Source organism: Lynx rufus, unplaced genomic scaffold, assembly GCF_022079265.1.
Source record: "Lynx rufus isolate CCGP_SWC_20201006 ecotype Redwood Valley unplaced genomic scaffold, mLynRuf1.p SCAF_5, whole genome shotgun sequence".
NCBI lineage: Eukaryota > Metazoa > Chordata > Mammalia > Carnivora > Felidae > Lynx > Lynx rufus.
The window spans coordinates 89,774,076-89,788,481 of record NW_025814867.1 but is presented as its reverse complement, the minus strand read 5'-3'; the positions used below and the strand labels follow the sequence as shown (position 1 = coordinate 89,788,481).

General features: G+C 48.8%; 1 protein-coding gene across 4 annotated transcripts in view; it reads right to left on the bottom strand.

The window, feature by feature from the left end:
- Positions 1-14,406, bottom strand: part of MYLK (myosin light chain kinase) — a 211,298-nt gene that overhangs the window by 16,566 nt on the left and 180,326 nt on the right. For all 4 annotated transcript variants that reach the window (XM_047099178.1, XM_047099179.1, XM_047099180.1 and 1 more), the window contains 2 exons: positions 10,301-10,518; positions 8,193-8,316 (listed from right to left, as the gene is read on the bottom strand). In XM_047099178.1, the coding sequence (XP_046955134.1) occupies positions 8,193-8,316; positions 10,301-10,518 (342 nt within the window). The remainder of the gene's footprint in view (positions 1-8,192; positions 8,317-10,300; positions 10,519-14,406) is intronic.

Genomic DNA, 14,406 nt, shown 5'->3' with positions numbered 1-14,406 from the left:
TGTGGCCACCCTCGTCAGGGACTGGTCACACAGTACAGCACTCACCACTGCACCCGCTGTCCCTGCCCCCTTCTACCTCTCATCTTCATACCCGTCAGCACCAATGAGAGGGCCCAGAACGCTCAGGACACTTGGCAAGTTTGGACAAACAGTAGACTTTGAATCAGCAACATGGGTTTGGTGATCTGTCTACACCAGTAAGCCTGAGGCACTTAGGCCAAACCAGAAAGCTTGCGTTAAGAGATACCAAAGCTGAGGAAAGAGCACAGTTTTCATCTGTGGGTGACCTTGGACATTTTCCTCCTCTGTATGATGGAGAACCTACTACTTAACAATACAGCAGTCACCACTTGTATCAATTCTCCTTCTCGTCTTCCTCTTTCTCCTCCTCCATCAACATCATCATGGCAGCAAACATTAACCAAACATTAACATTTACTATGTGCCAGGCACTAGGCAAACAGCTTAAAATAGATGAACTCATTCCATTTTTTTATCTTTTTTTTTTTTTTCATTTGAGAGAGAGAAAGTGAGCAAGCATGAGCGGGGGGGGGGGGGGGAGGGGCAGAGGGAGAGAGAGAGACAGAGAGAGACAATCCCAAGCAGGATTCACCCTCAGCACAGAGCATGACATGGGGCTTGATCCCACGACTGTGAGATCATGACCTGAGCTGAAATCAAGAGCTGGACACTCAACCAACTGAGTCACCCAGGCGCCCTGAACTCATTCAATCTTAACACCACCCTATAACACAGGTAACTCCTTACTTTAACAGATGAGGAAATGGGCATTGATTGGGGTTAGGTAACTTGCCCAAGGATTCAGTCAGTGAGCTCTGAACCCAGGCATCTAGAGCCTAAATCTTCACTGCTCCTTTATATAAACACCCCTGTGACAGTGAAGTAAACCATAGTTTACAGCTCTGGCACAAGGCCTGGTCCATAGGAAGGGGCTCTGTCTGTGACTGTGGATATTGCATGCTTCTTCTGTGTACAGTTCACCCCCATGGGCTCACTAATCTGTGACCTTGGGAGTGACACATTTACCAATAGTGTAAGCCAAATAAAATGGGTAAGACAAAGTACCTCAAAGCCAAGGAGAACAGATTTACAGCTTACTGGCCTCACCTCTTACTCCTGTGTACCTCCTCTTCATTCCAGCCATCCCCCTGCCACTCGCCTTGACCTGGGGCTCGCCGCATGGGAGTCAGGCCTATGCGGATGCACAGAGCCCCACCCTTAGAAGGCCCCACTGTTGGTTTAATACTCTGCTGTCATACAGAAACTTGTAGTAATACTTGAACAAGTCATTTCACCTTTTTATTTTGCCCTGAGCCCCACAAATTATGTAGCTGGTCCTGCCCTGATCCCACCTGAGTCCCATGAGATAGATCCAGGGCCCTCATGCCATCAGTGTTCCAAACTAAGGCTTCACTAATGTCCCTGCCTCCCAAATCCATATGAATCCATCGTCATAAACAATAACACAAACCCTTCTGGAACTGTCTCTACATTCATAAGGCCTCAGCTTATGAAATGTAATAGCACCTGAAAACCAAGTTTTATAAAACAAAACCCGCTGAAATATTGTGAGGCAAGCTTGCCATGGGGGGAACCTTCCAGTGAGACCTTTTGTAAAAAAAAAAAAAAAAAAAAAGAAAACTTTTGCAATGTGAGTGATCTTGCCCTGGTCAATATATTGGTGTTTTAGAATAACAGTTTTGCAGATGGCATTAAAATGTCTTATTTCTGTTCTGCTTGAAGAAGGCACGGGGCTGACTATTCTCGATTGCATGACAATGAAGAAAGGGTGGGAGTGTACCACTCCCGAGTCTGTGGGGTTATATGCTACTCCCTCCCCCATCTCTGGGCCTCAGTTTCCCCTTTTTACACCAAGGGTACTGGGCTAGAATTCCTAGGAGCTCCCAGCTGTCCCCATCTCTGTGATCCTGATCCTGTGTGACTTCAGCTGGTCCCATGGAGAAGCAGCTTGACCCTTGCTTGTCAGCATCTGCCTCCTCCGGTCTTTCCATTTTCCTTTTGAAATGAAGAGGGATAAAGTCCTGCAGCATTCCAACCACTACAAGAAGGGCAGACAATCCTGCTGTGGAATGCTGAAACGTCCCCTTCTGTAAACTTCCTTTCCTAATTAGGGACTGCAATCCTGCAAAGATAGGGCTTAATCTCTGTAAAGTTCACAGCTGGGGAGAGCCTCCTTGCTCCTCCCTCCTGGCAGCCCATCCATCTGAAATACCCCCAAGTCCTGGCTGGCTCCTTGCCAGCAGAGCTCCCACAGAATTCCTCCTGTTAAAGAGTATGTCTCTAAAATAAAACTTGCAATATACGCAGAGCATGATGACAAAGAGAGTGTTGGACTTTCAGTCATGTTTCTTGGTGGTGGAATTTGGCAAGATCTTAAAAAATTTTTTTGGACTTTTTATTTATTACTAGAATTTGCATAAGGATCATGTATGGTTGGGTTGATCAACCCAATCAACAAACATAATAACATTAGCATTCAAAATACAACTATCCACCTCTCTTCCTAGTTTTATCTCATTTTTTAACTGAAGGGGATCAGAGTATGCCACTCCAAAATATGCCACTTTGGCATAAAGATTGTTTTGAGCTGAAGGCATTAGCTCTTTGCCTTCTCTTTCTGTCTAAAAGCAGGACAATGATTTCTTTTTTATTAAGGTGACAAAATTTCTGGGGCACCTGAGTGGCTCAGTCAGTTAAGTGTCTGACTTCAGCTCAGGTCATGATCTTGCAGTCTGTGAGTTAGAGCCCCAGGTCAAGCCTGTTTCAGATTCTGTGTCCCCTCTCTCTGCCCCTCCTTCACTCATTCTCTCTCTCTCTCAACATAAATAAACATTAAAAAAAAAAAGTGACATAAATTTCCATTTGTAAATATGTTCTCTCCTTTACCAGAAACAGACTCATCTTAAGAGACCTTGCAAAACAACCTTTATTTACTACACATTTCCTAGTCACCTTCTCACAACTTACCCCTCCAGAAGCCCCAAACCCCTTTCCTTTGTCTGATAACAACAATAATCGCTTGCTCTTTGTTAAAATAGTATGTAAGCCCCCAAATCTAAACACCTCTTGAATCACATTTCTTTGTGAACTCCTATGCATCTTTTTTTCCCCCCTCTTGTTAATCTGTCTCTTGTCAGTTTGATTTGCAGGCCTCCAAGAAAGGAACCTAAAAAGGTGGAGGAAGTTTTTTCTTCCTCCCCAACATAACCAATGGATTTATCTAGTTTTTACAAAACTATAGTCAGAGTGGGCAAGTTTTTAGATGCTCCACTTTTTTTGTCACTTGACATTGCTGTTCACAAGTGTGTGCACAGTCTTCACATTCATTTTTAATGGTCGCTGAGAAGTCACAAAGGTCATGACTGCAGGGTGTTCTCATTTAATTCTTACTCTCTCACGGAAGCAAAACTTCACCCACGGAATCTGATGCCCACGACTGTTCTGCTTGCAGGGCAGAACATCAGAACAGAGAAAGGTACAGAAATGCCTCTTGCACTATACTTTCTTCATGGTGTTTTTCAAGCAGCAGGTGACCCCACTGCACGAATGGCCCATTGAAACAGACCACACATCTGCCAGCAGAACTACTGAGTGCTTAGGAAGGTGTTAGTCTTTTGTCCCATTTTAGCCTTCAGATACTCATTCCCTGGTGCGGTGGGAAGACTCGAGAGGGCTGGGCAGGTCCCAGAGGAAGAACTGGGTATCCTTTTGTGCAGTGGCCTAGAAAGTAGACACCCTGGGTTAGTCACACTAACCACAGCCCACGTCTCTGGAGAGAAAAACCTGCAGTGGTGGCTGGGACTGGCGTGGGCTCAGGGCACCTGGAGGATGCAGAAGCTGGAATCAGAGAGCATGTCTGCGAGGGCAGGGACAGCTTTTAGTGGGGCTGTCTGTTCCCTCTGAAGAACACTGCACCAAACCCCAAGTCTGAGTATGTACCTGATGCTTGGGCACTGGGTCTTCTCCCTCGCTCACTGGGCTCATGTCCCCAGAAGTTAGATTTTGGTTGGGGATGGCCCCAGCTCTCTGGACCACAGTAGGTGCTCAACAAATGAGCTGAAATAGGAAATCTGTCGCTGAGCCCAATAAGAAGACGGTAGGAAGGAAGCAGAGGAGTAACTACCCTCTACCTTGGCTTGAAGCAGGAGAGGGAGAGAAGGAATTCTGGAGTAGGGGTGAGAGAAGGGCACACAGAAGGTTTCTGGTGTCCCCACAGGCAGTAAGGGAATGCTAAATGCTCAGAAAATAGGGGAGAGAAAAGCAAGAAAGGAAAGGAGGTCTTAGAAAAGGAGGCAAGGCTTAGAATATCTTCCATGTTGAAGTGTGGCCTAGAGCACTCCTGTCCTGTCTCCTCCTGCCAGAAACCAAATGGACATTACTAACACCAGAAGAATCTCCAGGAAATTCAGAGAATCTACCATCTCCCTCCAGAATCAGGGATGCGAGGGTAGGGGGGCCCATAACCCCAGCCACCGCATTTATACTCCGCCTGGAAAACCTGGGGTGGGCCACGAGGCCAGAACAGGATCCAGTGCCAGAACAGGATCTGCCTTGATATCCCTGAGGGGTTTCAGGAGCTCCTCCAACAAAGTCAGAAAAACCTACAGGGACAGAGCTCGTGGCTCAGGGAGTGCTCACCAAATATGCATTGAATAGTAAATGAGTTATCACTTATTTCCACAACTCCCTGCCCTCTCTCACTGGCCCCAGAAAGGAGATGGGGGGGCTCCTCTGGTACAAATGTGGAAGGTGGCCCTGACAAGGGCTGTCAGACAGACAACCAAGCTCCAAAGAGAGGGACAGAGGACAGAACCTCTTCTGAGGACTTCCAGCAACAGCTCCAGAATTTTGCAAAGCAGGGTCTGAAAAAAGCCATTTGGCTGGCTCCACACTTTGTTTTGGGTGCCATGTGCTCTGCTGAGAGCCCTCACTCTGGAGAGGAGCTCCCAGTCCTCAATCCCCACTGTGAGAGCCAAGAGGAAAAGTCCCAGAGGGCAGGGCAGCCCACAGTGGGGTACGCAGGAGCCAGGATGCTGCAGGAGGCTTCGCAGGGCCGGCCTGTGTCCATCAGGTCTGGCCCTCACCTGCCTCCCTGTCACACACATCTCTCCCCTCTTCTTGCACTCTGCTGCCCAAACACCCTTAGGATGGTGCCCCAGTCATCAAAATTATTTTCTCCCTATTTCAAAAAGCTCTCCCTTATTTCTTGGTCTTAGCTTTAAAAGTAATCTAGTAAAGCAATAGAACATATTATCCAAATTATTATGTTTCTCCACCTAAAATAATTTGCATTTTATTTATTTATTTATTTTTTAACTTTTTTTTAATGTTTATTTCTGAAACAGAGATAGAGCATGAAGGGGAGGGGCAGAGAGAGAGGGAGACACAGAATCGGAAGCAGGCTCTAGACTCTGAGCTGTCAGCACAGAACCCAACGTGGGACTCGAACTCACAAACCGTGAGATCATGACCTGACCCGCAGTCAGACGCTTAACCAACTGAGCCACCCAGGTGCCCCTGCATTTTAAAATAAAGTACTCTTATGACTCAATAATTCTAGTTCTAGATTATACATCCAACAGAAATGCATAAATGCATTCACTAAGACACATGTAACAGAATACCTGAAATATCCCAAACTGGCATCTATTAAAAACCCATCAATGTGAAATGGATAAATAAACTGGACGATGTTCCTACCGTGGAACACTACATAGCACTGAGAATGAACAATCTACAGCTACATACAATAAAATGAATGGGTCTCACAAACAATGTGGAGCAAAGGAAGCCAGATATGGCTCACTGTATGATTTTGTTTACGTAAAGTTCAAAAACAGGCAAAACTAGCACGTGACGTTAGACATGATGATGGTTACCTCTGAGGGATAGTGACTGGGAGGGGCACGGGGAGGGCTGCAGGGGCCGGACTAGTGTGGGGGTTCTTCATCTGGGTACAGGTTACACAGGTGTGTTCACTGTGAAAATTAAAGGGCAGTCCAGGCCCTGCCCCATCCCTGACTAGTTGGACCAACTCTCCTAATTTCCTGGACTATCCTTACTTTAGCACTGAGAGCCCTATATCCTGGGCAATTCATCAGGAACTGGGAAGGCACTGGGGGAACTGGGAAGGCTGGTCACCCTCCAGGACCATGGGAAATAGGCAGTCACGTGTACTTCCTTGGCCCCGGTCACCTCTGAGCCAAACAAAGATCAAATCCCTGCCCCGATTCACTCCCAGGTTTGTTCTGAGGATCAGACAGGAGCCCAGATGAAAATCTGTGGGAGCAGATGATCCCAATGTGCAGCAGTGAGAAAACCGATGGAGACAGTTATGCAAATCTTGATGGCTGCAGAGGGACCCAGGGACTGAGCCAGGATACGAGACAACTAGATCTGGACATAATAAACTGACTGAAGATTGTTTCTTAAGTGCCAGGTGTCTCCCCCGGGGCCAGACATCCAGTGTGAGCACCGTGCAGCCTGGGGCAGCCCCAGAAGAGGCGACTGGGCCCACTGGCCTGATGTTTCTTATTTACCAAGGGAGCTAGGAGTACAGATTGGATATAGTTTTTGTTACTCATTGCTCCCTTACTCCTGGAGTGATGCTGGGGTAGGAAGACACAGGTACATGCACTACTGGCCAGGGAGTTTCTTCTCCACGGTTCTGGGGGAGGAGGTAGTGGTGGTGGTGCTGGGGTGACCCTGGGCCAGGAAGAAGCTGACTCTCTGGGGTACGGAGTCCATGACACAAGTTTAACTGAGGGAGGCTATCCTGACACACCACAGTGAGACTAAAACTCCCGAGCATGTGGAAAAGCCACAGGGCACACACACAAGATCACTCCATTTCTGCTAAAGCTTTTGTAATGGTGGCTACTAACTAACCCTGGCTGTGCAGAATAACCTAGGGCTATTTATCATACTGGGGTCTAAAAAAGCATTCTTAGGCCTTCCTCCAGTTTTCTATGAAAACATAAACATCTGTTTGCTTCAACAATGAAAAATATTATTTTCAAAATGAATGCATGTGTATCTGCATCTTCAGAGGGACCATCCCATTACTGCGTGTTGCTACATGAGATCAGGGGCTGCCTCTGTGGCCGGTGACTATCGGCAGCCCGGGCTTTCAGAGACTCAATCACTAAGGTCCCACCAAGGTGTATTCCAGAGACTGCTACTCATAAGTGTGGTCCTTGGATCAGTACCACTGGTGACCTGGAACCTGTTAGAAATGTGGTTTGTAGGTCTCCCAGACCTTCTGAACCAGAACCTGCAATCTAAGGAGAGGCCTAGGTGATTCATGCATATTATTGTTTACAAAGCTCTGGTCTACATTACTGGCGTCCCCTCTTTGTTTCTTTGTTTTGTTTTGTTTTTTAAGTTTATTTTGAGAGAGAGAGAGAGAGAGAGAGAGAGAGAATCCCAGGCAGGCTCTGGGTTGTCAGCGTGGAGCCCAGTGCAGGCTTGATCTCAGGAATGAACCGTGAGATAGTGACCTGAGCTGAAATCAGGACACTTAACCTACTGAGCCACCCAGGCGCTCTGGCCTCCCCTCTTTTTCTCCAGCATTGTTAACTGAAATGGCTTCATATTTTCTACCTGATTTCCCAGTTCTAATTTCTGTGTGGCTTTCTGTTGTCTGTTGACCCCACTTAAGGCTCTACCATCAAAAGTGCTTATTAACTGGCCCATACAATAGGCTCATGGATGAGGCTGGCAGTTGGGGTTCCCCTGCCATGAGGATGGGGTGCTATCTTCTGAAGATAATGATGACACCCACAGGAGATGTGCACCCAGGCTTCCTGCCTCCATGGACCCACCTACACAAGTGAGGGTAAATTATACCAGTCACATTCCATCCTCTTGGCCAAAGGCCCCAGCCTGGCCAGCATTAGGGACAGTAAAGGGCCCAGAATGGGGTCTCAGTGTCAGAGCTAGCCACTTCTACAGAAGTGCAATGTGGGCTGCTGACTTCCTTGGGAAAAGAGGAGTCGGGCAGGCTGGTGGGAGGGGAATAGGAGCTGCTGCCCTCCTAACTCTGGGGTGGGCTACCCACCATGACCCATCCTGGCCCCTTCAATGTCAGGGCACCCTGGGGGCCCTCCTGTGGAGCTCTCTGCCCCTCCCCGACGTGCCCTGAGACTCACAGGATGTAGCAGATGACGCCGATGCTCCACATGTCCGTGGCATAGCCGATGGGCTCATAGTTGATCACTTCAGGTGCCACAAACTCTGGGGTGCCAAAGAGGACCTTCAGAGATCCTGCATTCTCTGTAACCAGGATGGAGAGGGATCAACTGCCAGAACATTCAGGAGCCAACCAGTGGCAAGCAAATGCTATCTGTGTGCATGGGAGGGACACAGACAAGGCCTGGCCCTCAGCTGCTTTCTGGGACAGAGACACTCAGCCTCTTTGTAAACAGAGGCATCAATGTACCAGTGAAACTGACAAACTGCACACTCACCGGGGTGGGATGGGGAGAGGAGGCCTATTCGTCCCTGCCCCCAAGTGAGTTTCCATGTGTCTGTCTCTTCCATGAGTTCCCTGAAGAAGGGACTGTGCCTTGTGCTTGGCAATAATCTCTCACATTCACTAAGTCCTATGTACCCTGCTCCCTGTTTTATAAGGACTTTCCTATTTAATACTCTCAACAGCCCTGAGGGAGGTATGACCCTCATGTCCCTGAGGAAGAATAGGATAACCAGGGGAGATGCGTGATTTAGCACTTTTCACATGGCAGTCAAGACCTAAAGCCAGGTGGTCCCACTCTGAGCCACACCCTCCTGCCTCCCGCCCCCCCCCCCCTTTCAACCCATAGCGTCCTATCTCCTCCTAGAGCTGACGGGAGGATAGCCAGGAAAGACCTTAACCCCTTGGTCCCCCTCAAAGGACCAGAGATGCCCAGTAGGATGCACATAAATACCATCTCCTGGGGGATCTATCAACAAAGGGGTGGGTGGCACACCTCTGGCCTGTGGGCCACACCTGGCCTTGTTCACGACAGAGCCCACAGCAAATATTCTAAGACAAATCATTTAATGGCCTTCAGATTGAAAGCTCTGCTCCAGCTCCCAGCTGAACCCTTCCTGCCTCATTTTAGCTCGTCCCAGTTCTCAAGGCCATGGTAGACACGACTATCCCCACGTCTCTCACCAAGGGAGCCTGCACATCGTGTCCCTTGGGCTCTGACTGCCAGCTCCTGAGGCCAGTGGTGCCCTATTCATTCAAATTAGGAATGCTTCCTGCCTGAAGGCAGGCCCTGTACACCAGCTGTTGCCCCCTCAGCAGGTGGAGCAGAGCAGGCTCGCGTGCCCAGCATTGGCACTGATTCCCATGCAAGTCACAGCCTGGCAGAACCTGGCTCCCTCAGTATCCTCTCTGTAACAGGGCGCCCTGGCACTCGCTCCCCTCAGGGTGGTGAAAGGCCAGTCTGTGCCAGCTCTCAGGTTCCTGTTGACAGGGAAGTGGTCAGGAGGTAGAGGGGGAGGCTGTTGCTGAGACATTGAACAGCTACACGGGCAGGGAGAATGTGGGCAGGGTAATAGGCAGCTGGTTATGGACCGAAATGGCTTCAGGGCTGGGTACGAAGGTCCCTACCACCTTCTCCCATCCACCCACCTTCCCAGGGCAGGAATAGCAGAGAGGCCTCAGAGAACCCCAAACTAGGTCTGGGGTCCTTGTTCCAGCCCCAGCACCTCTCCTGGCCGGTCCAGGTGGAACCTGCTGGGCAAAGCTACAGTTTCCTAGTCTATAAACCAGGGTTCAAAATCTGCCCTGTTTCTCTCACAGGGTTGCTGTGAGAACCAAATGCAAGTATGAGAAAGTGCTCTGGAAACCGTAGGGTAGGATGCAAATGGGAACAGGCGCCATTGCCAAAATGAGGTGCTGCTGCGCCAGAGTGGAAGCTACAAGAGGGGACCATGACAACAGCCACAACAATAATGAAGAGCTAACACCTACACAGTGCTCACTATGTGCAAGGCACTGCTTGCATCACCTAACCTATATTAACTCACTTGACCCCCTAATAGCTCTATGAGGTGGGTATGGCTCTTATTCCATTTTACAGATAAGGAATTTGAGACTCTCATTCAAGTCTATTTAGTGACAGGGGCAGGATCTGAGCCTCAGCAGCCGCCATGGTCTCCGATTTTAACTCCAACACAGTGCATTCCCTCTCATGCCCAGTGTGTGGAACACAAACGGCCACTGCCACTGCATGTGGGTGACAACAGGATGGGCGGATGGTCTTACCCAGCTTTCTGGCCAGACCGAAGTCGATGAGCTTGATTCTGGTGCCAGTCTTATTGACACACATGATGTTCTCAGGCTTGAGGTCCAGGTGGACGATGCCCTGCTTGTGGATGTACTCCACCCCCTCCGATATCTGCCTCATGTACTGGATGCATTCCCGCTCCGTCAGCTCAAAGTCCTCGTCAATGATGCGCTCGAACAGCTCACCCCCCGACACACTGCGGGAGCAAAAGGGATGGTCAGATCACAGGATTGCGGGGCCCAGGGCTGGCAGGGGGTCTGGCCAAGAGCAGGCTGGTAATGGGGTGGGGAGGATGGTAGGGGGACTGGCAGGAAAACCTAGGTTAAGAGGGGCCTGGCATTTCTGCAGCTTCCTGAGTTCCAGTCCCCTGCCTTGTTATATTGGTCCCAGTTTCCATTGTGTGAGGAAGCCCTGGACCTCCTGGTTTTCCTGCTCGGGGGACCTTGTTTGTGCCCACTGAGCTGCTGGGGGATTCAGGGGAGCATCTGGGCTGGGCAGTTTCAGAGGTGGTCATGAACTGAGAGATCTAGACATCATCTCCTTGACACAAAGGGTAACCACCAGCCAGGGTGTGTAATGACGACAGGTGTGTAAGGAATCGCTCTTACAAGAGCTGAAGCTTGAAATACTCACGGCACCCATAAGCATCTGTTTTGCATAGCCAGGATCAGAAAAGTATCTGCAATAATAAGGAGACTTGGCACATTTTCTAAAATTCACTGGCTGTTACCCATTACACTCACAGTTGTGATCAGTTGGCCTCCTCTGGCCAGGCCTATATAGTTCCAGTTACTTCCTCCAGGTAAAACTGTTACACCTGTTCCCTTGCCCAGGCTGGAAGTATAGTATACCCTCCTGCCTGGATAGACTTTGGATCCTGACTGTGGTGTTTCTGGAGCTCACAGTGGGCATCTTCTGCTAAGGACTGGCCCAGAGGCTATAGCCAGCCAGCACATCGCCCTTCAGGGCAAAGGCATGGCCTTGCCTCCTGAGTTGCATGGGTCCTTTCTGTTCCCCTGTCCCAGCCCTCTGACCCACCTTCCTTCCTTGCTGCTCAGAAAGTTTAAAGCATCTCCCCAGTGACTTTTATAGCATCCAGACATCAGTAAGCTGTTCTGCAATGGCCTATAGGTCCACCAGCTGAACACAGCTGAGTAGGCTTCCTTCTGGGCCTGTCCTCTTCCAAGGGACTTCCCTCTTCTTTTTTGCAGGGGAGGGGGAAGGGACATTTCCTCTTCTAAGGGGAGCCATCATGAAGAAGGGAAAGAGCTGAGTGTGGATCCTGTCCCTGCCTTTTATAAGCTGTGTGACTTTGGGCACATTACTTAACCTTTCTGAGTCCTGGTTTCCTTACCTGTCCCTACCTCATAAAATTGTTAGGAATGAAGGAACTTCTGCAAAGCATCATTCCTGACACACAGTAGGAGCTCAGCACATATTAATTACCATTTGACAACCTGTAGTGAGTCAGGTGGATCTTGTCACTGACCCCTGCTGGAGGGACAGACAGGGATGCAGCGTGGGGCCCAGCACACCACCGCCTGCATCACCAACACTTCCTGGGAGGGCTGAGCCAGTGGCCACTGGGGACGCTAGAACTGACACTCTAGAACCAACAGAGCAGGAGGTCCCTGGGAGGCCAGCAGGTGGCGCCTTTGTACCAGAGCCTTCCATTTCTATTGCTCTCTACCAAGGCTCCAAGTCAAATTCTAATCTACATTCCCAGGTCTCTTGGGAGCCTTACTGTCTCTGTTCCTCAATGTCCTCATCTGGAAGATGTACATAAAAATAGCACCACCTCACAGGGTTGCTGTGAAGACTGAGTGGATTAATACAGGTAAAGTGCTTAGCAGAGTGCCTGGCACATAGTAAGTGCTCAATAATGTTAATTACCTCCCCCCCCCCCCCACAAACCAGTTGGGACCCTTATTGAAAATACAGACTCCTAAGCTCTTCCCCTGTAGATTCTGATTTAGAAAATCTTGGGAGGATCCAGATGTTAGCCAGATAATTCTTATGATGACACAACCTTGGGAAATACTGGCTTCCAGCTTACCCAATAGCTGCCCTTGGGATGGCAGCTGAAATTCAATTCACCAAGAAATTCCTTTGAGAAAGCACTCCCGATTTCTCCATTTGAAATGATCTTTCCCTCCCTGGGTTTTCCACAGTCTTGTCTCTGAGCTTTTTGTATCAAGTCTGCCTTAGCTTATGCTTGTTTGCAAGTATGTGTGGAAAAGGTCTGGCTCATCTCTAGACCTTTATTTACACCTGGCCATATCTGGCACTGACAAGGTGCCCCAAAATGTGTGCTTTTAAATTTAAAATATTCTGGAAAAGCAAGCAACCATTATTTTCAGTGCCTTTGGGAATGTCTGAGGCAATGTGTAGTGGAAATCTGAGCCACGGAGGTAATTACTACTGCATTTCTAGAGGTAACCTATTCAATGGAAGTTCAAATAGGTCCAAACCTATTCAAATATACTTAATGTATTTTGAAAACTGTTCCGTGGTCCATTTCCTAGGATGGAAGGGGTTACATAAATAGGATTAATGGTTCTGTGTAGGTTTCTCTTCAAAATACTCAAGGTTAGGGTGGAAAGAAGCTGCCACCCACAGAGATGATGCCAAGGGCCAAGGCTGGGCCAGAGGGAATGTGCGCTTAGTAAATGGACAGTGAACCAGTGAGCCAGTGAGTGAATACCTACTACCAAGGCTACCTAATCCCAAGGGATCAAATTCATTCCCCAAACTGTAGACCTTGGCCAGCCCTCATTGGCAGCCAGAAGGTATGGCGTTTCAGGGGACTCCAGACTCCATACCCAGACCCTCTACTCCTTGCTGAATATTCTTTGCTAAATTTTGCCAATGGTAGCACAAAAGTGAGGTGGGCGGTGGATGACTTGGTCTAAATCGCACTTCTGCTTCAGTGCTGAGGGTCCCACCGCTCCTTGGAATGTCCCGAGCACACCCAAAGGACAAGCCCAGATTGCAGGCCAGGAGCCTGAGGGAACCTCCATGTCTGGGCAACACTGCTATAAACATGGGGGCTTGTCCTGCAATCAGAGGTCAGAAAGGCTAAAGGCACACATTACTTCTGATTTCTCACTGTGTCTGAGGCAGCTGAACCGACAGAGAGGCCCCTGGAATATATTTTCACTTTTCTACATCACCAGGCATTATCTTTCTCTTCATCTCAGTTTCTCCATCAAACAAGGAGAATAGCAAATGGTACCCTCTGCAAGCTAGCCTTTGCCCTCTCATGGCTGAGTCTGTTTAAGCTGGAAGAGAAGTACAGACCGAGTGTGAATGTGCTCCCACTTCTTTGGTTGAGCTCCTATCAAGGGGCAAGCTCTTTACCCCAAGTGCAGAAGAATCATCTGGCATCTGTGCGTGTCAGATTGCTCCTGCCCCTGGGAGAGACGTGGGGAAGAGGGATGAAAGCCAGGCCAGCCGAGGCCTTCTTACGTTTTCTCTCAACATTTTCCATCCAGCTTGCCAACTCGCATTTCCACGCTAAGTATGGTATTCTGCCCACTGGTGCTGCTGCCCGGCCTCTCCCAGGCTTGGCTGCCTCCTACCCCACTCCCGCACCCTCGCACAAACTTGCCCAAGGCTTAACATCTAAACATAAGACATTTCTCCGCATGTCCACGCATGCCCACACTGCCTGGACCCAGCAACTTGTTCTAGAATAAATGTGAAATGTTGCAGCTCAAAGGGCTATTGTAAGGCTGTGATCGGTGAGGCCACAGACACGGGCTACTCTTGCCTGGAAGTGGGGAGGTAAGCTTAGACGGGGGCTGAAAACCGATTGTAAGATACAAATTCTAAGACACAAATGCAGCTTTTCTTTGGATCGTTTACAGTTCCACAGAATTGCTGAAGTTTAGATGCTGGAAGGACTTAATAATTAGAAAATCACAGCTTGGCAGTAACAGGACCAGACTCCAGCTCTCCTGAATTGTAGGGTTTGTTCCACAACACCTAGTTGTATGTTAAATGCTCACAAAATAATTTTAAGTGAAAAAATAAAAAAGACCATGACACAGGAAAAGTCAATGTATCATACTATTAAGTCCCA